At 40.8% G+C, this 17,981-nt stretch overlaps 1 protein-coding gene across 5 annotated transcripts in view; it reads right to left on the bottom strand.

Annotated features, from left to right (window-relative positions):
* ARHGEF9 (Cdc42 guanine nucleotide exchange factor 9) overlaps window positions 1-17,981 on the bottom strand; it is a 462,467-nt gene that overhangs the window by 62,830 nt on the left and 381,656 nt on the right. For all 5 annotated transcript variants that reach the window (XM_061136169.1, XM_061136170.1, XM_061136173.1 and 2 more), the window contains 2 exons: window positions 8,536-8,768; window positions 3,007-3,136 (listed from right to left, as the gene is read on the bottom strand). In XM_061136169.1, the coding sequence (XP_060992152.1) occupies window positions 3,007-3,136; window positions 8,536-8,768 (363 nt within the window). The remainder of the gene's footprint in view (window positions 1-3,006; window positions 3,137-8,535; window positions 8,769-17,981) is intronic.

The raw sequence follows: 17,981 nt of genomic DNA, 5'->3' as shown, positions 1-17,981 counted from the left end.
TGAGAAGGCAACAATTGCTATTGCCTGTATACTACCAACTGTCCATCCTCTTTCCTAATTTCTCTTCAAGGGATATTAAGCTCTGAAGTTTCCTTCTATGACTCTTATTTTTCATTTGACAAATTAAAGTTGAATTATTCTATAGATGTTTATGTTTTTAACAGCTACCTTGTTTTTTCAAACATCTGGAGGAGGTAAGGGAGTGACAGAAAGAGAAAAGCACTGCTTCATTTTCTTGATGTGCAAGGCTTGTCCATAGCAGTACCACCAAGCTGGCAGAGCTTCTCTCTGCCTGTTCAACTGCTTGGGTAGGTGGGCTATACAACGAAGAGAACTAGTGAGCTTGGGCCACCTAAGCCAAGAGCCAACCAGCCATGGAACAGACATATCCTGTTTCTTCCTGGGGGAGGCCCCAGCACTCATCCACCTTTAGCCTTACTGGGATTTGGATTCCCCCCCACCCCCCAAGACAGTTTTACTCTCTTTCTTAGATATGGACACTTTACTGAAGAAACAAGTCCTTGTAATATCATAAAGGACAGCAACTGCGCTGCAGGAAGCAGAAGACTACAAGAGTATGTGGTGCAGCAGTGAAAACAATACCCTATTAATTGAATTATTCAAAATGGAAGCATTTAAACACTTTTGAATTTACATCTATCTTTTGTGTTTACTGTTTAAAACAAAGTGCTTGTATTTGTATCTCCAAAAAAAAAAAAAGAATTTGGAGACTAGATTCAAGTTTTAGTTTTGTCATTGACTTGCTATTTGGCCCTGCTGAGGAATAGGCTTCTCAGACTTTCACCATCATTACAAGGTGTGCATGTGTGCACATATGTATATGCACACACATGTGCATAAGCATGACCAGGGTTATTGCTCAGGGAATTCACTAAGAGCCCTAGTGACACTGACATTCTAGAAGTGTTTAAGGCTAGATATGGTACACTTGATCGAAACTTTGGGCCTGGTTTCTGAAATGTACCCAACAGGCCTTGCTAAAGAAAAACTTTCCTAGAGGGCAACCTCTCTGTAGATGGTAAGTTCCACAGTGACCACAGAATCTGAAAAGTTAACCACAAAGAATTTTTCTCCTAACCAACTTAGATAAAGAAGGGCTTTGTCAAGCAGGGTTGTGTGGGCTTAGATGAGATTAGAGGACGAATCAATCATGCTTACAAAAGAGGGAGAGAGTAACTGCCACCTATCAATCCTACCTTAGACTTGTCTTTTTGTTTCTCACTGCCCCCCCCCACCTATAGACATAAAAATATAAAACTCTTTCTGAGATGCTGAATCTCTAAATTATAGTTCAGTGCTTTCAAGTTGGGTGTGACTGAAGCTTTCTGATCACGGCAAAGAATTTCAAGCTATTCTTGATATTGTATGACCCCAGATGCAGGGACTGGAGGCTCAGAGCACATGGAGGAATTAGAAAGTCTTCCAAGTATTGGAAAGGGGAAAAATGTTCCATAGGATAGAAAGTCAATTGCTGCTGGGAAACTCATATTACAGAGAATCCCATCAAGGGTAGAGAAAAAGAGGCCTGCTAGCCAGCCACAGTTTCAGAGTACCTGAGACTTTGTGGGCTTGCTAGAGGTCATTTGATCAGGCAACTAGCCAAAGCAAACCAGACCCAAGGGAAAGAGAATCTGTGATTTTCTAATAAGTCTGTGCCAGTGCTGGCTTATGAGCAAGAAGGTCTCTTTAGAAGTTTCCTTCCTTTCCCTGCATCTCAAAGAATCACTGCTGTTTTCTATTCTATATGGGGACACTATCTTTCAAATAAGACTCAAAAATATGCCCGCTGCTTAGAACTGTGGACATTTCCAGCCATTTACATTAAAGATGAACAGAGGTCGCAGAACAAAGAAAAGATGATTTTTCCTGGATCTTGGTTAAGTAACTCTAAGGCTGATATTTAATCCTCTCGGAATGTGCTAAACTATATGAGGAGTTAGAGGAATACTACCTCTCAAATTACAGGGAATTGTACCTGTGTGGAGGCCAGTGGAATGGGGAGCTGACTTAACTTTTACACTATGACTATGAAGCTTAAGATTGCCTCTTCCTCCATGGTAGCATGTCCAGCTTTTTCCATCTTGGTTATATTAGCTATGAATTGTCATATTTTATAACTTGGGCCTGAGAGATAAATATGAAATGTCATTACTCCTGCTTCTCCTGATGGGCACAAGAGACAAACAATAAATACTGTACTTAACATATAGGTACCTGTGAGGTATTAAAACTCACAGCTCTGTTTCTACTGAACAGACCCCTCAGGAACTTCAGAGGAACCATGGCATTGGAGGCAAAAGCTCTGTTTAGTTGTTAGGCTGTGTATATCCTCTTCAAGTGAACATTTCAGATGACAAGGCTTTAGTGACTTCACTGAAGGCTTTCTGAGTTCAGAGAAGTCATAATTGTTTCCAATAGAATTAAGACTCAGGAATTATTTTTATGATCAGATGATTAAAAAACAGAATGTGGTCTATCACTTGGTCAGGGATGATGATCGTGACCTCAAGTGTGCAGGCTTAGATAGAACTAGTAGATATGTCAGGGTGAGGTGATCCCTGACAAGAGGAAAAGAAGTATGTTGGCTGGCCTGCATCAGAGAACCAACCTTGCATTCTGGGTCTTGGAATGGATTTGTACATATTACGACTTATCCAAGTGTTTATCTGGTGGTGATAAAATTCCAGGACTTGAAATAGCTTTGAAAGGTTACTGAGTCACCCCAATTGTTTCTTAGTAACACCCAAAGAAATGAATCTTTCCTGTCCTAGTAAAGTATTGCTACAGACTTATCTCCAACTTTCTTGGAAAGCTATTTAAGTACACGACACCTCTCATTAGCAGTGAGTTTTGCCTTGGCTCTAATTTAAATCCTTTCTCCTGTTTGTCAAATATAATTACTCCTTGTTCATCTTTGGTTAAAATGTGAGGTTCTGGCTAAGGTATTTGAACTCTCCAGTGTCCCTGCTGGTGAAAGTGTCCTACCTCCCAATCTAGAACAGAGGCTTGCCACTGTGCAATCTTGTCAATATTCTCCAAGCGACGCTTGCGTTCATTGATCTGCTGAGTCACATTTCTCATGACAGCCAGAGCAGCCGCCACATACCTGTAGTCACTGTGAAGACACAAAATTACAAGTTGGATGAGTTAATGTGCCATAGAACCAATGTGTTGGGTGTTAACTCTAACATCCTTCTCCTGTTCCTACTTAGCAACAGAGCCCTGATTTTCAGATGCCATGTGGAGTAAAGGAATACATTTCCAAGAGGTGACTTATGTGATTTAGTTCTGTTAAGTGATATATAAATAGAAATGTTAGGCAGAACTTTTGAGAAATCTCCTTTAAGAAAGACAGAAGGCCCTTCTTTGGTATTACTTCATCCTGATGCTTAGAATTTAGATGTGAAGGCTGAAGTTCTACCAGCCATCTTGGACCATAAGGACAAGCTCAATACTCTTTTTTTTTTTTCATTTGACAAAAGCTCCATACTCTTAAGGATAGGATAAGAGAAAACTGGAAAGAGTCTCTGATAATCATGGAGAAAGCAAGGTAGCTATAGGCTGCCTACCTGCAGGTTTGTTTTTTTTTTTTTTTTTTTACATGAATGAGAAATAGATTTATCTTTTTTATGCCATTATTTTTGTACTCTATTTGATACAATCAGCCAAGGATCAAGAAGGGAGCTTTACACATGGCATAGTCCAGTCAACTTTACCATCTGTTCTAGCAACTATTTCTAGGGAACTCTGCCCAAAGTAACTATAAAATAACATCCAAAACTTTCCCCCACAGAGATAGACTTCTTGGACACAAACCAGACTTTAGCCACTAACAAGTGGTGTGATCTTTGACAAGTCACATTTACCTTCTCAGTGACTCAGATTTTTATCTGTAAAATGGGGGAGAATTACAATAGAATTTGTTGAAGTTTTATTCATCCATGACAACTGTTTTACTATTGGCTTATAGCAAATGTTAGCAGTATTATTAATACAAAAGAAATATTTCTCTAGTATAGATGTTATATGGGTTGTCTTTCAAAACCTCAAACTCAGAAGTATAATCCTAATCCCATTTTCCTGGGACTTTGGATAGCCCATGTGTTGAAGGTTATATCACCCTGCCAAATTTTCTCTGCTTGTCTGCTCTAATTTCCAATCAAATAGCTCCTGTGAAAAGCATGTTGAAAGTGAAATCCCAGATATTTGGTGAAATTACTATAAACTGAGAAGGTAGGAGGATGCGTTATGGTTCAGTCTTAACTAACTTTTCCTTAGAGAAGCTGAACAGGCTTTGTGGTCACTAACCTGCTCACTGTCCCAGCACCAACGGAAAGAAGAGAAGAGAAAGAGAAGAGCACAGCAACTGTCTTTTTCTTTCCTAATATATTGAGCTGTGGGGTGGTAGATCAAACATAAGCACAGGGAGTTGTAACTGCCAGGGCAGATGCCTCCTCTTACCTGGCTTCCCTGGCTCCAGTCTTTTCTCTGCATACCTTCCAGACTATAGTCTTCAAATGTTACTACATCTTATCACCCCCAGTAACAAGATACTCACTACATATCCTAAGCAGTCCATTCTGTCTCAAGACAACTCTGTTAACATGCATGTGTGTGCACACACATGCACACACACACACACACACACACACACCCCAAAAACTTTTTTTTATTCTGAGCCTAATGAATGTTAGCTATTACCAGTTTTTCTTATGGATCTCGTTTCTGACTCATACTGAACTTACAATTAACCAACACTTCTTAAATTTCTTTAAAATATGCTTTCTAGAAGCTGTGTTTCTCTCAGTTGGTCCTTGAATTGTTGACTCCTTAGACCCAACCACAAAATATTATATTTGTTCCTATTGCATTACAACGTTTTACAGTTACTTGCTCCAATCTATAGGGGAACTACTGTGCTCTGTAAAACTGTCAAAGTTTTGCTCTGGCAAGACTGTCTTAGCCTGCCATTTAGAAGCAGGGTAAGGTAATGACAGAAGGGGTGGCTGCAGAGTAGAAGCCACTGATATAAATAAGCACCCCATTATTTAGGCTCATGTTATTCCACTCTCTGATTTGAGAGCATCAGGAAGATGCCTTAAGCCACTTTCTGGGAAGTAAAGCATAGAGTTACACTGTATATATGGTAGCCACTAGCAACATTTAATTAAAATTAAACAAAATTTTTTAAAAAATAATTATTTAGTTGCACCAGTTACATTTCTCAGTTCTCAATATCCATATGCTGACAGTGTCTACTATATTAAACCTCACAGATATAGAATGTTTACATCACTGTACAAAGTCTTATTGGACAGTACTGGTATGAGAATGCTCTACCTGACCCCATGTACTACTCAGCCATGAATTTTTCACTGCCAGTGTGCCATACTGTCAATCAATAAATAGCTATGGTCTAGCCTGAACCCTGCTCAGAGCCCTCAGGCTTCCAGAGTGGGTCTGAGTCAAGCATCCTAGTGAGGAGACTGACTGAACCAAGATTGTCTTGTGCTAGACAGGTCAGCTAACCTCCCTCTTGCACAGAGCCTTCCTTCTTGTCAGCTTAAGCAAGGTTGGGTAGAGGGGTGAAGACATGTCACCCTTCTGTAAACAAAGGTAGCATTATTCTCCACTTATCATTCTCTATCCATCTAATCTTCTCCCTCATATACTACTCTGACTGCCTGCATTTCAGACTTAGCTAGCTGAATACCTATCTTACTAAGCCTTCAAGCTGGCAGTAGCCTCTAATTGCCTTCAAATCCAAGCTACTCTGACATGCGGTGCAGGAGCTATCACCTTGATACAGCTTCCTGAGGCTGGAAAGAAGGAACTGTCTATGGTCTGGGGATAGGGCTAGGTTCAGTGGGTCACTCCAAATGAGGACAGGGATTGATGTAGCCTGCCACTGCCTGAAACATTCTCTCAGCACTCTAGTGCCTGGGGCTGGAAGAGGAGGAGACCAGAGACCAAGGGGGCAAAAAGGCCTTGAGGCAGGGGTTCCACTCAAGGTGAAGGAGTATAGGAATGGCAAATCCCAGGGAGATATTCTATCTTATTGACTCCCACTAAGCCCAAAAAGGCCTTAGGGTTGCTTTGGCCTAACAGACTAACACAGTTTTTGACTGTGCTTTAAAAATGACATTTGGAGGACTTTTAAAAGCACCTATGCAAATACATAATTTACATAATTAATATCATCAGTCCATAAGTTTGATTTTTAGAGCCTCCTGCTAGGTAGTTTCCATGGAACAGATACTCAGGAGCAGGCAGGAGATGAGCTGGGATATAAAAACATTTGAGAATCACTCTTTGAATATACTGATTTTAGAACCATTGGTCTGAAAGCTGCTCCACTGAGATTTAGGTACAATAGTGGCTGTTTCTGGTCACTTAGCACCTTGAAATATACCTATGGAGGTCATTTAAATTCATCACATCATGAGAAGGCAGAACTAGAAAAGGCCTTCCAGACTGTGTAGTATAATGGCTCACAAATCTTCCTGGGCACTTGGAGGACTCTGTAAAAAGCTAGGCTCCCAGACCACTGTCCGTACTTTGTGTCCCTGCTATGCCACAGACTTCCTCTTTGTCATTTTCTCTCTCCGGGACTCAGTCTCTCCAGCCATAGAATGAGGAAGTCTGACTAGAAGAACTTCCTTTAAGGCCCTTCCCATTTTAGGGCCATAAATGTTTTTCATTTTTATTTTTAATTTAGTGGGGGTTCTTCAGTATCCTATTAGCTCTCACAAGTCTTCTCCTTCGAAAAGTTGGGACTCAGTTTTGGTAATGGGCTATAGTAAACCTTTTAAGTGAGATTTACTCACCTCCAAGTTTCATGTCTGAGTACTCCCATCCCCCAGCTAGTATAGAGAATCAGGGAGAAGAGAACACAGAGTCTTCCTTTGCAAAGTCTTTCTATACCTACTTCCCTCACAGCCAATGGATCAACGAAGGCAGAGCTATCACTGGTGGTGTTACTTACACAAAGGGAGAGCCCACTGCTGCCAGATTTGGTTCCAAATCTGAATCTGTCCAGGGCTTCAGAAACACTGGAGCACATGACCCATGATTTGCTAAAGAAACAACATCAACTTAAAAATGAACCTAGAGATTGACCTAGAAGCTTGACATAAAGCCAGCTGACCCACACACATGGCCTTACGCAACTAAGTCTGGAAGTCAGATCCAAGGAAACTAGGCAACAGAGTTAAATGAAAGTAAGAAACAAGCCTGATGAGAATGAGACAAAAACTAAAGGAAATTGGGTAAAGGCCTTCTTTATTCTTGGAGTGCTCAATCAGGAGGAGAGTTGAGAGCTGGGCCAACAAACCTAAGGTCAGATATCCAATATCAATCAAAAGCATGCTATAAACAGCCTGGGGGTTCTAGGTCATGGAGTAAAGGATATACAAAACTAGGGGATGGTTTACTGTAGGCCACTTCCATTGCTGGAGATGGCTCGCAGTACAGTGGTTTAGTCCCTCAGTCATGTCTGACTCGGTGACTACCAAGCTTCTCTGATCATGGGATTTCCTAGGCAAGAACACTAGAGTGGGTTGGCATTTCCTTCTCCAGGGAAACTTCCTGATCCAGGGATGGAACCTGCATCTCCTGCTTAGCAGGCAGGTCCTTCACCACTGATCTACCTGGAAAGCCCAACTTGCAATATATACCTTACAAATAGGGGATTAGAAGTACTATTTCCATTCAGAGAGATAAATAAAGCTCTTTTATCCTTTTGGGGTTTTCTTGAAAATACTGAAAAACTTAAAAAAAAATCAGGGAAATTCTCAAGTCTATTTTCCCCTAGTTATGCTCTGGATCTAAGGGGAGGGTACAGTTCGATGAGGCAGAAGAGGGAGGAAAAGACTAAAGAAGTACAGGATTGTAGCCTTTCAGAAGAATTATAAGGTCAGTACAAGCTGAGTATTCTGTTACCAGGATATTTGACTCTATCAAGCAGAGAATAAAAAGTTGGTTCCCTTGGATAATTTCCCAAGGTGAGGGAGTGATAAAGAATCTACCTGCCAGTGCAGGAGACACAGGGGATGTAGGTTTGCTCCCTGGGTTGGGAACATCCCCTGGAGAAGGAAATGTCAACCCACTCCAGTTTTCCTGCCTGGAAAATCCCATGGACAGAGGTGCCTGGTGGGCTACAGTCCATGGAGTTGCAAAGAGCTGGACATGACTGAGCAGCCAAACACCTTCGCTTGGCTGAATTCAGGACCAAGGACCAGGCTATAAGCTTCCTGAAGACAGTGTCTTAAGCTGTACAATAATGATGCACACTGATTTTGTGTATATATTTATTTACAAGTTTATAAACAACTCTTATAAACACTACCTCACTTTATACACACAAGAGTCTTGAGAAGTAAGCAAGAATATATCATCATCCCATTGTACATATAAGCTAACAGCTCTGAAAAGGCAAAAGAACATATACTGTCAATAAGTACTAACATGTAAAGGAGGTTCTCTCCTTCACTACTGCCTCCCTCAATTTCTTACCTATGGTCCTGGGCGGTATACTTGAGGAGCTCAGCCAACTGTAAGGGATACTTGCAGATCTTCTGTACTGGCGTCAAAAGGAAACCATCAATGGCAATGTCGATCATTTGCTGCAAGAGGCGACAGGCCTCAAAAAAGTGTTGGTAGCGGCTGTCCTTCATCAGTTTGGAGAGCTCCATACAGGCGTCCAGGTGATTGTTACAGTACTCAGAGTATATCCAAAATCCATCTTGCTGTGAGCAGAGGAAAGATGGAGAGAAAAGGAAATGCTACTGAGGACTCCAAAAGAAGTTCTGGAGATATGGAATGACAAACCGTCTTCTTATGTAGAAATATAAACATGATAACAACATCAATCTTTTCTAAACTGATTCATAATTTAATAACAAATTATTTGGGAATTAGACAAACTGATTGCAAAAAATCATATATAAAAATAAATAAGTAGGAATAGCAAGTAAATTCTATAAAAGAAGGCTAATGAGAGGAGACTGACCCTGAAAATAGTAAAACACAATATCGTAATAAAATTCAGGCATTGGATCATAGAGGTAGGTCAGAGATCTATTTCTTTTTTTTTTCTTTTTTTGTTTTTGCTTTTATTTTATTTTTTTTTTATTAGTTGGAGGCTAATTACTTCACAACATTTCAGTGGGTTTTGTCATACATTGATATGAATCAGCCATAGATTTACACGTATTCCACATCCCGATCCCCCCTCCCACCTCCCTCTCCACCCGATTCCTCTGGGTCTTCCCAGTGCACCAGGCCCGAGCACCTAAAACTAGTCTGCCACTACGAGATCTATTTCTTGTAGTGGCAGACTAGTTTTAGGTGAAACTTAACCACTGAGAAAAGTTAGAAAATCTGGAAAAACATAATAAATTTCTGTTTGAATGAATCACATCATCCAGAGTTTCAAATTTTCTCCAAACAATATTCTGTAGGAAATACACCATGGAACTTTCAGGAGTAAAGAGTAGTGATGAATGCAAGTTAAACATAAATGGCTGAGAAAAACAATGTGTGTGTATGTGTGTGTGTGTACATGTAAAGAAGGGAGGAGGAGAAGGTAAGGGGTGTTTATTCAAATAATATACCAAAATCAGAGGAATGTTAATATTAGATGAATCTGGGTAATGGCATCTTTCATTTTATTGCACTTCACTTTATTGCACTTCACTGATATGTTTTTCACAAATTGAAAGATTGGGAGAAAGACTTGGTTGAGCAAGTCTATTGGCATCATTTTTCCAATAGCATTTGTTCACTTCATGCCTCTGTGCCACATTTTGGTATTTCTTGCAATGTTTCAAACTTCTCCACTATTATTATATTTGTCATGGTGATCTATGATCAGTGATCTTTGATGTTAATATTGTAATTGTTTGTGGATACTACAAACCTATATAACAAGGTGAATGCAATACATAAGTGTTGTGTGTTCTGACTACTCCACTGTTCCCCTATCTCTCTCTTCTCTGACCTCACTATTTCCTAAGACACAACAATACTGAAGTCAAGTCAGTTTATAATTCTACAATGATCTCTAGTGTTCAAGTGAGAGGAAGTGTTATATGTCTCTAAATTTAAATCAAAAGCTAGAAATAATTAAACTTAGGAAGGAAGGTATATCAAAAACTGAGACAGGCTGAAAGCTATAACTCTTGCACCAAATAGTTAGCCAAGTTGTAAATGAAAGGGAAATATTCTTGAAGGAAACTAAAAGTACTACTCCAGTGAACACACAAATGATAAGAAAGTGAAAACAAACTTATTGCTGATATGGAGAAAGGTTGAATGGTCTGGATAGATCAAACTAGCCTAACCCAGAGCAAGACTCTAACTCTCCTCAATTCTGCAAAGGCTGAAAGAGATGTGAAAGCTGCAGAGAAAAGAGTGAAGCTGAGAGAACAAGATGGTGGTGGGGTAGGTGAACATGGAGTGCACCTCTCTTCACAGATACATCAGGAATACACCTTCAGACACAAAAGTGCATGCAGAACATCAGCTGAGAGCGGACAGGAGTACGTGACCAGTCGAAAAGAATAAACAGAATCACGCAAAACTTGGTAAAATGAAGAAACTAGGGGGAAAAACAGGAGTATTAGTAGGACTGGATCTACCCTCAGCAGGTGGGGGAACTGAAGCAGGGGTCTGATCCCCACAGTGGGGCAATTGTCTGAGTCACAGGAGAAACATTTAAGGCTGAGAGTGAAACAGCTGATCTGTGGCAGCCTAAATGGAATGACAGTCAGACAGTCCTTGACACAGCCATACATACCCTGGACAGGGATGCAGGTCCCGTGGAAGGTGTAGCAGCTGGGAGCTGGATTTTAGGGATGATGGAGCAATCCCAGTGCGAGGGCTGCTGTTGACTGCAGAGAGACGCATCGAGTGGATGTGAGGGAGGAGATCATGGGGGAAATGCCTATGGAGGGAAGTCAGAAAGCCAGGCAGCCATGGAAGCAAGGCGATACTCCTGAGTCATGCATAGGGGGTGGAGCCACCACCATAGCCTCTCTCTCCCCACATGCCAGCATCTGCAGCTGAACAATAGAGAGGGTGGCCCATCAAATGCCTCACACACTGAACTAGAGTAGGACTCCAGCCAGGGTGTTCCTTTAAGTGATTGATGTGCCGAACTACAGAGTGGGACCCCACCCAGGATGCCCTTTTAAGTGCCTAATGTGCCAATCTAGAGAGTAGACCCCAGTCAGGGGGGGCCTCTTTATGTGCCTGACATGATGAACAACAGAGAAGGACCCCAGGCAAGGGATCCCTCTAAGTGCCTGAACAGGCAGAGCTATGGAGAAAGACTGGCCAAAGAGGTCTTCTGATCACCAGCTAAAAGAGTCTTGAAAAAAGACTGATAGGGCCATAACTCCTGCCATGGAGGCAGTTTGTGTACCTGAACACTTGGCGCTGCCAGGGTCCCTGAAAGCCAAGCAGTTGCACCACCTTCACGCTCAACTCTCACTGGGGCAGAGCTGCCACAGACCAAAAAAAAAAAAAAAAAAAAAGTCTTGTGTTCATGCACACACGGTCACTTCATTCCTGTCCGACTCTTTGCGACCCTGTTGACTGTGGCATGCCAGGCTTCTCTGTCAGAGATGGGGTTCTCCAGGCAAGAATACTGGAGCTTATTAGCCAATACTGGTTGCCATACACTTCTAGAGCACTATATTTCCTGCTGCCCTAGCTGTCAATCCCCCTGAGTACCTGGTGCTGCCAGAACCCCTGTGACCCAAGCAGCTGCACCATTTCCACACCTGATCCTCACAGAGGCAAACCCAAGCCCTCCAGGGAAACCTCAGGAGCTAAACCCCAGGGGACGACGCACGTGTAGAGGTGGAAATAAAGCGACAATTGAAACCCAGGTGCATTGTGGCTAAGGAAGAAGACCTAAAACCTTCCCAATACCTATACAAGCTGCAGATTAAATCCACACGATAAAATATGCAGACTCTGTGTCTATGAAATATATAAAAGGCCATTGAGAACTCCCACAAAAGAAAATGCACTAGCTCTGATAGCTGTGGACATTGGAGGAAAGAACACCCAAGAGTAGGACCAGATTAGAATCTGAGTAGCCCCCACAGCAGGTCCAGAGATCAGTACAGTGTTGGAGAGCAACCTAGGGATGTAAGGTGGACTGTGATTCCCAGAGCGGGAAAGGATTCTGACAGCAGAGACTCAAGAAAATCATTTATTATTGGCACTAAGAAATCCAATTAAGCTTTGGAGTTTTGTTTTTTATTTTTTTTCTTTTTCCTCGGTCACATTTTTTATTGTTGTCATAAAACTCTGCCTCTACATTGGGCATTTGCAGTTCTGTGGAGTTTTCCTCTTTTGTTTTCCTTTTCTCTTTTTTTAATTTTTTTAAACAAATAATTATTTTTCTACGTTTATTCCTGTGTTTGCTTTTCCTACTGTTCTTTTCCCCTTGTAGTTAATCTTTAATGTATAGAAACCTTCTTTATCTACCTCTATTTAACTTTGCATATCTATATTTCTTTCTCTCCTTTCCTCTCAACATATATGTTACTTTTACTTTCATTGCTTTATTCCCCAATTGGCACCTTGCTTTAGTTTTGTTTTCCAGTTTGTGCTTTAATTAGTTTTTAAATTAGTTTTGTTCTGTTAGATACAATTTTTGGTTTCCTTTGTTAGCCAGGTCAATCTATTGTAGTTAATTTTTGTTGGACTGTTTTGATTTTTCTTATGTGTCAATATGTATATGTGTATATTTAGTCACACTTTCTATTGTTGTTATAAACCTCTGCCTCTATATTGGGCTTTTGACGTTCTGCAGGCTTTTCTTCTTTTCTCCCCTTTTTTCTTTCTTCTTCCATTTTTTCTCAATCCTTTTTTATAATTTTAATTTTTTAAAGCTATTATATTATCTCTAAATTTATTATTTCATTTGCCTTTGGTACTGTTCTTTTCCACTTGCAGATAATCTCTAATACATATAAATCTTCTTCATCTACCTTTATTTAACTTTGAATAGCTATTCTTTCTTTTTTTAAAAAATAATTAATTTATATTAATTGGAGGCTAATTACTTTACAATATTATAGTGGTTTTTGACATACATTGACATGAATCAGCTATGGGTGTAAATGTGTTCCCTATCCTGAACCCCCCTCCCACCTCCTTCCCCATCCCAACTCTCAGGGTCATCCCAGTGCATCGACCCTGAGCACCATGTCTCATGCATCAAACCTGGACTAGCGATCTGTTTCACATATGATAATATACATGTTTCAACACTATTCTCTCAAATCATCCCACCTCCGCCTTCTCCCACAGAGTCCGAAAGACTGTTCTATACTTCTGTATCTCTTTTGTTGTCACACATTTAGGGTCATCATTACCATCTTTCTAAATTCCATATATATATGTTAATATACTATATTGGTATTTTTCTTTCTGGCTTACTTCACTCTGTAAAATAGGCTCCAATTTCATACACCTCATTAGAACTGATTCAAATGCATTCTTTTTAATGGCTGAGTAATAATCCACTGTGTATATGTACCACAGCTTTCTCATCCATTCATCTGCCAATGGACATCTAGGTTGTTTCTATGTCCTAGATATTGTAAACAGTGTTGTGATGAATATTGGGGTACATGTGTCTCTTTCAATTCTGGTTTCGTCAGTGTGTATGCCAAGCAGTGGGATTGTTGGGCCGTATGGCAGTTCAATTTCCAACTTTTTAAGGAATTTCCACACTGTTCTCCATAATAGCTGTACTAGTTTGCATTCCTACCAACAGTGTAAGAGGGTTGCCTTTTCTCCACACCCTCCCCAGCATTCATTGTTTGTAGACTTTTTGATAGCAGCCATACTGACCAGCGTGAGAAGGTACCTCATTGTAGTTTGATTTGCATTTCTCTGATAATGAGTGATGTTGAGCAACTTTTCATGGGTTTGTTAGCCATCTATATGTCTTCTCTGAAGAAATGTCTGTTTAGTTCTTTGGCCCACTTTTTGATTGGGTCGTTTATTTCTCCAGAATTGAGCTACATGAGATGCTTATATATTTTTGAGATTAATTTTTTTCAGTTGTTTTATTTGCTATTATTTTATCCCATTCTGAAAGCTCTTTTCACTTTGCTTATAATTTCCTTCGTTGTGCAAAAGCTTTTACATTTAATTAGGTTCCATTGGTTTATTTTTGCTTTTATTTCCATTACTCTGGGAGGTGGGTCATAGAGGATCCTGCTGTGATATATGTCAGAGAGTGTTTGCCTATGTTTTCCTCTAGCAGTTTTATAGATTCAGACAAGTGGCTTGTCAAGGTTTCCTGGTTAAGGAAGCTTGTGTCAGTATTCTGGTGTGTGGAGCTGGATCTCTTCTCTCTGGAGTGCAATGAAGTGTCCAGTCATGAGTTTTGAGGTCTATGGGTTTGGTGTGACTTTGGGCAGCTTGTATATTAATGCTGAATTAGTGTGGTATGTTTTGTTCTGGAATTTGTTGGCTCTTGGGTGGAGCTTGGTTTCAGTGCAGGTATGGAGGCTGTTGGATGAGCTCTTTTTGATTAATGTTCCCTGGAGCCAGCAGTTTTCTGGTGTTCTCAGGTTTTGGATTTAAGACCCCTGCCTCTGGTTTTCAGTATTATTCTTACAGTAGCCTCAAGATTTCTCTATCCATACTGCACTGATGAGAAAACATCTAGGTTAATGGAGAAAAGATTCTCCACAGTGAGGGACACCCAGAGAGTTCACAGAGTTACATGGAAAAGAGAAGAGGGAGGAAGGTGATAGAGGTGACCAGGAGGAGAAGAGGGGAAGTCAAAAGAAGAGCGACAGAGAGCCAGTAATCAATTCCCTAACTGTTCTCCACAGCCTAGAATACCAAAAGAGATTCACGGAGTTGAGTAGAGAAGAGAAGGGGGAGGGAGGAGATAGAGGTGACCTGGGGGAGAAAAAGGAGAGTCAAAAGTGGGAGAGGGCAATCAAACCAGTAATCACATTCCTAAGTAAAAATGGGTACTGAAGATTGGATTCTTAAAGGTACAAAATTGATAACAAATACCAAAGCCAAAGATTAAAAATCTAGAGTAGATGTTATACTCTCAAAAATACAATATTAAAAATTTAAAAATCTCAAAAATTATTGAAAATATATATGAAATTTGCTTTAAAAATAAGGTCTTTTTTTTGCAAGATAATAGTAGGTTATAACAATGAAAATTAAAGGAGTAATAAAGGGCTTAAAATAAAAAAAAAACTAAAAGTTATAATAGCAAAATATATCTAGGAATTTCTCTGGAGCTGTTGTGGGCAGTGTGGGGTCAATTCAATTTCAGATAGTTCCTTGTTCCAGCTTATACTTCTTCTCAAGGTCTACAGACCCCTTCCAATGTAGTCAGTGCCAACTACAGGGTTTTAACCTGCTGCAACTGTTACTTCCAAAGTGGCTCCCTCTTTCTGTCTTCTGTTTACAAGTCTCTTCAGTGTCTAATTTCTTCCCTGACACAAGGGGGCGAACGTGGTCACTTATTTAGGCCCACTTGTTCAGTTGTGCTGTAGGGAGGGAGGAACAATGCAAACAAATATCACTGGCGTTTATGGGGAGTGCTTGCAGTGTCTGGGCCACACTGGGTTTGAGCCCGCTCACGGTGTGTGTGCTTTCCTGGTCTACACTGCTCAGGCTCCAGGTTGCTCTGCAGGGAAACTGTCAACAGTGGGCCCTGGGTTGTGAGAACTTCCCAGGTCTAAGTCACTCAGGTTCAGGTTCTTGGGTACACCACAAAGGCACAGACTCGGTTGGGCCTGCGTTTTGTGCCCTTCCCAGGTCAGAGCAGCTCAGGTGACCAGGTGTTTGGTGAGCGCACTCTTCCCAGGTGTGCGGTGCGTCTTATCACCTCCCTGGTCACAGCCGCTTGGTTTCCTGGATGCACAGTGGGAGCGCCATCTCAGGTGTGCCATGTGTCTCCTCTGGGGAACTGATCTCTGACTGCAACCCTCCTGATGAATGTCAACCGTCCAGGATCCCAGGAAGACTTTGTTAGCAACTGCTCGCCTGCTCGCAGTTTGGTAGAGGATGCTGTCTCTGGGGCCGAGATTGCCCCTTTCTGGCTCTGGCTGTCACCTGCCTACCTCTCTGTCTCCAGCAGGGGATGGACCAGTCCACAGGTGGCTAGCTCTCCTCTGGTATTCGCTCAGTCCTTTATTTTGTGAGTGGGCCCAGCAGTGCCTTAGGTTAGAGCTTTTCATGGGAAAGTTCTCCCCCTGCCCTGTCTTTTTTTTCTCTTTCTTGCTATCTCACAATTTGGGTTGCTATCTCACATTAGCTCCCTCAGATTGTCCTCAGGGCATTCAGGCCCAGTCTTTATCCTAAGCAATGCAGCCCGTACCTCCCTGTTCAGTCCCCACTTGCTGGTGGCGAATGTGAGGGTCTGGGCTACTTCTCCACTGGGAGTTGCAGTTAGGTGCATAATCTGTGGGTTTTATTTATTTATTTTTTCCTCCCGGTTATGTTGCCCCCTGTGATTCCAAAACTCCCCACAGACCCGCCGGTGAGAGGGCTTCCTGGTGTTTGGAAACTTCTCCTCTTTCACGACTCCCTCCTCAGGATGGGTCTCCATCCCTAACTCTTTTGTCTCTCTTTTTATCTTTTATATTTTGTCCTACCTCCTTTTGAAGAGAATGGGCTGCCTTTCTCATTGCCTGGTGTCCTCTACCAGCGTTCAGAAGTTATTTTGTGGAATTTGTTCAGCGTTCAAATGATCTTTCAATGAATTTGTGGGGGAGAAAGTTGTTTCCCCATCCTATTCCTCCACCATCTTAGGACCATCCCCCTCTTTCTTTCTTTCCTCTCAACATATTTGTCTGTTTTATTTTCATTGCTTTATTACCCACTTGGTACCTTGCATTAGTTTGTTTTCCAGTTTGTGCTTAAGTTAGTTTTGTTCTTAACAGGTAAATATAATTTTTGATTTCCTTTGTTCTCTGGATCAATCTACTGTACTTTGTTTTTGTTGGACTGTTTTCACTTTGATCACAGGTGTATATGTATATATTCCATTATTTTAATTACTTTGTAACTGACATTTGTCTGGGGTTCATCTTTGTTCTCTCATTTTTGGATATTGGTTTTACTCTCCTTTAATGGCATAACAAACCACTTGTGGAATCTTCATTCCTGACCAGAGATCAAACCCTGAGACTTTGGAGTGGGATCACTGACTCCAAGACCCTAGAGTACCAGAGAACTAACCCTAGGTAATATCAAATAGTGAGAATTCCCACAAAGGAAACCACTTGAATACATCACCTGGTATCACCCAACCACCAGTAGCACCCTGTGCAGGACGCCTGGTCTAAACAACAACAAAATACAAACCAAATCAGCAGACAGGAGTACCATCTGACTCAGCCTTGCCCATAAGAGGAAAAACAAACAAACAAACAAAAACTGAGCTCACATCTCACCCTACAAAAAGCTCACACAAAGCACTGGACCAACCTTAGGAGAGCAGAAACCAAAAGGAAGAAAGAATTCAACCTTCTTCAAGGAAAGAATTCAACTTTCCTTGAAGCCTGGGAAAAGGAGACCCAAAACACAATAACTTAAAAAAAAAAAAAAGAAAGAAAAGGGAGAGAAATACTGCACAAATGAAATAACAAATTAGAAACACAGAAGTCCAAATAAATGAAGAGGAAATAGGAAAATTACCTTTAAAAATTTCAAAATAATGATAGTAAAGATGATCAAAACCATTAAAACAAAATGGAGAAAATGCAAGAATCAATTAACAAAGACCTAGAGGAATTAAAGAATAAACATACAGAGACAAACAACACAATTACTGAAATTAGAAATACTCTAGAAGGAACCAATAGAAGAATACCTGATTCAGAAGAATGAATCAGTGAGCTGGAAGATAAAATAGTGGAAATAAATTCTGAAGAGAAAAATAAAGTAAAAAG

The sequence above is a fragment of the Dama dama genome, chromosome X (assembly GCF_033118175.1).
Source record: "Dama dama isolate Ldn47 chromosome X, ASM3311817v1, whole genome shotgun sequence".
Lineage (NCBI taxonomy): Eukaryota > Metazoa > Chordata > Mammalia > Artiodactyla > Cervidae > Dama > Dama dama.
This window is presented reverse-complemented; position numbering and strand designations above follow the sequence as displayed.